Source organism: Didymella exigua (genome assembly GCF_010094145.1).
Source record: "Didymella exigua CBS 183.55 unplaced genomic scaffold M421scaffold_24, whole genome shotgun sequence".
NCBI classification, from domain to species: Eukaryota; Fungi; Ascomycota; class Dothideomycetes; order Pleosporales; family Didymellaceae; genus Didymella; species Didymella exigua.
In genome coordinates this window covers 395,559-399,260 of record NW_022984798.1, presented here as the reverse complement: position 1 = coordinate 399,260, position 3,702 = coordinate 395,559, and the positions used below count along the sequence as shown (strand labels likewise).

Sequence of the window (3,702 nt, the reverse complement as noted above, 5' to 3'; positions counted from 1 at the left end):
AGGATACTACAGGAAGATCCTAAGATAATTAGCGCGTGGTTTAAGCTAGTAGAGGATACTTAAGTTAAGTATAGTGTTTGCAACAACAACGTGCACAACTTTAATAAAACTAGGTTCTAGATGGGCGTTGCTTTGTCTTTAAAGGTTGTAACAGGCTTAGAGAGACGTGCTTAGCTAGAGCTTGTTCAGCCAGGTGATCGCGAGTGGGTTACCGTTATCCAGAGCATCTGCGCTGCTGGGTATGCAACCCTGCCTTTCATCATCTACAAAGGACGCGTCCACATCTCTGCCTGGTATGAGGAGACAGATATACCCCACAATTAGAAGCTCTTAGTCTCTGAGAATAGTTAGACAAACAACGCACTTAGCCTTAAGTAGTTAAAGCACTTTAACACGCATATAAAGACGCGTTAGGTGGGAGTGTACAGGCTGCTTATCTTAGACAGCTATAAGAGCTATCTTAACTAGGAGTTTAAGGACTATTGCCTAGAGAACTAAATCCTTACTCTCTGCATGCTACCTCACTTGTTGCACATCCTCTAGCTACTTAACGTGGTCTGTTTCTTGCTATTAAAGCGTAAGTACTCCTAACGCGTTTAAGACTTAGCACGCTAACACGTCTTCTACATTAACAAGGAAGGCTTCCTACTAGCCTTTAGGGATGTGTTCCTTAATGTGTTTACAAAGGTTAACTGCTAAAAGGCCTTTAAGGTATTAGGGCTTGTTCCTACTAACACGCAGGTGGTGTTAGATCGCCTTAAAGTGCGGCTGCATACCCTACTAGCAGTACCTCTACCCAAAACACTATAGCAATCCAAGACGCTAAGCAATACACACAAGTTTAGGTCTTAATCTAAGCTTGTAAGCGACTCCTTCTAACAATCGCCAAGTGCAGCACAAGAGGGGTTCTTAAAGCTTGTAAAAGGGGCTGAAGAGATGCTGCACAAAAACGTCCTTATTAAGGCCCGCGTGCGAGAGCTTGAAGAGCAATTAGCAGTAATAACTAAGAGAAAATCGCGTAAGAGAAAGCAGATTCAGCATGGTGGCACACTTGAGTATGGCCCAGCAGCATCGCGGGTAGCTGCTGAGGCGTGTGTAGCAGCTCAGCCATCTAAGAAGACTTAGGGTGGAGGTGGTCAACTAGGAGCTCAGTCAACTGTTCGGCGCTGTGGGAACTGCAGCAAAACTGGACACAACGCACAAACGTGCTAGGAGGGTGCAGAAACATCTTCTAAATCTAATGCAAGCACGCAGTATGCTGGGTCACTGTTTAATAGCGAGTAGTTGTAGTTGCAGTAACTTGTGTTAGTTGTGCCAAGAGAAAATGGCCGGTTCGGTGATATGGCCGGCTCGGTGATAATCTACGTTACTTACTATTAAATAGTAACCTAGCATACTGTGTGCTTATATTAGATTTAGAAGATGTTTCTATACCCTCCTAGCACGTTTGTGTGTTGTGTCTAGTCTTGCTATAGTTCCTACAGCGCTAAATAGTTAACTAAGCTCCTAGTTAACTACCTCTACCCTAAGTCTTCTTAGATAGCTAAGCTGCTACACACGCCTCAGCAGCTACCTGTGATGCTGCTAGGCCATACTTAAGTGTGCTACTATGCTAAATCTGCTTTCTCTTACGCAATTTTCTCTTAGTTATTACTACTAATTACTCTTTAAGCTCTTGCACACAGGCCTTAATAAGGACATTTTTATAACGTACCCCACGGGCGAGCGAGCCAACGGGCGAGCGAGCCACTTTTGCCAAGCCCCCACCAAAACCTGACCTATTATGGCCTAAAACACCACACTTTGGCACTCTGTGGCAGACTACGGCATATAATATCACTCAGAGACTACTTCTACATCAATCTTGCACGTTCGCGCGTTGTGGCCAGTCTGATTGCACCTTCTGCAGCGCCTTTAGGTTGGCTCACCCTCTTAAGCGCGCACCCGCTTCTTTGGCTTCTTCCCATCACCACGCGCCCTAAACTCCTTTAGAGCTGCTAGTCGCTGCCTATCTCTAACTATTAGGGTCCCTTCCTTCTAAACCTACTTTCTTTTATGTAATTTTTGTCGCGTGGCAGCCTCATTAGCTGCTTAAAGCTTGCTAATTTCCTGTTAGGCCAAAACTAGCTTGTAGGATAAAATTGCTCCCCCCTTTGCATAGTGCTCAAGCGCGCTTAGAACAGAGTCTAGTAAGCTACCCTGCTGCTTCTTATACTTCTCTTAAATTAGAGTTAATTGCGACCTAAATTCTAGGGTATTGCTAGGGGTTTGCAACTGCTAGGGCTTGCTATTAGTAGGGAGTAGTAGTGATAGAGTCTGCAGCTTTATATTAAGGGTTAAAATAACCTGTTCTAGGTTAAAGGGGACTAATCTAGCACCTTAGAACCCTCCTTAGATATTGCTAGGAGTAAACACTATATTTTAGGCTGCTTTAAAGCATAGGAGGAACTCAGTCTTTGTAAGGTGGGTGATCTAGTTACGCATAAGCATTTTGGCTTGGCGCCTATACGCTAGCTTCAAAGGGGCAAAACAACCTATATTAAGTGGCTGTAGGAGGTGTGATGAGTGCAGAGGCATACATATAGTAACAATCTTGTTATCCTTGCAGTATTGCTGGAATTAGAGCAAGTTGTGGCTCTTATGGCCATTAATAACTAGCAGTTAGTAGGTACTAACAGTTCGCCCCTTTGTATGCGCGTTAAAGTGCTTCAACCACTTAAGACCAAGCTTATTAGTAGTCTAGCTATTACTAGAGACTCTAATAACCTAATCCTAGGGCAGGTCTTCCTCCTTGTACTAGCTAGAGAGGTGGTGGCGTGCCTTAAAGATAATAAAGGGCGGAATAGCCTATCCTTTTGCATTAATGCCCTGTATGACCGTTGTCCACTCCTAGTTGCCTAGCTAGACTGTTTTTGGCCTTCCTAGTCTCTCTAAAGCTGTAACAACTGCTCCTAAGGAGATCTAACCTATTATAAAGCCTGTCTTATCAAAGTTGTAGGTATTGTTATCCTAGATGCTATACTTAGCTTTAATGTTGGCTACTAGGCTAAACCAGCCCTGCACAACCCCTAAATCCTCGCAGAGGGCTTGCTTGTAGTCATACTTGCAATTAAACTTTACTTTAAGCTCTAGTTGACGCTTAACAAACGTACTGGGCCAGTTTACGCCAACAGGGCCTAGATTGCGCTCAGCGCGCAGAGAATTGGCCATAGCAGCCACATCTGCAAGCCGGGGGCCAAATCCTCGCGCGTCTAGCTCAAGTATGTGCTTAACAATTACCCTCTCCTCGTTATTATCTAATCCTCGTGAGTTAGGCATAGTATCGCCTTGTGAAGGTTGTCTAGTGTGTTGATGGCTTAGCGTGCTTCAAGGCACTTTATAGATAGCTGCAGCGCGTCGCTGGGAGAGATTCGCGTCTTGTTTAAGAGCTTGAAGCGCAAGCTGTACCTGAGCTTCTTAAGACGCGTTAATAATAGGTTGTTGTTGAGACATTGGTATAGAAAGGGTACTTTGGTAGGGGCTTGGCAAAAGTGGCTCGCTCGCCCGTTGGCTCGCTCGCCCGTGGGGTACGTTATAGTATCTCTTTAGCCCCTTTTATAAGCTTTAAGAACCTCTCTTATACTATACTTAGTAATTATTAGAAGGAGTTACTTATAAGCTTAGATTAAGACCTAAACTTATGTGTATTACTTAGCGTCTTAG

The 3,702-nt window shown here is 44.2% G+C and overlaps 1 protein-coding gene across 1 annotated transcript; it reads left to right on the top strand.

Annotated features, from left to right (window-relative positions):
* Window positions 1-882: 882 nt before the first annotated feature.
* M421DRAFT_68312 (uncharacterized protein) lies at window positions 883-1,212 on the top strand (the record flags this gene model as incomplete). The annotated part of the gene is made up of 2 exons (XM_033596501.1): window positions 883-1,095; window positions 1,126-1,212. Coding segments are annotated over 2 exons (300 nt in total), but the record flags the coding sequence as incomplete, so codon positions are not given.
* Window positions 1,213-3,702: the final 2,490 nt, after the last annotated feature.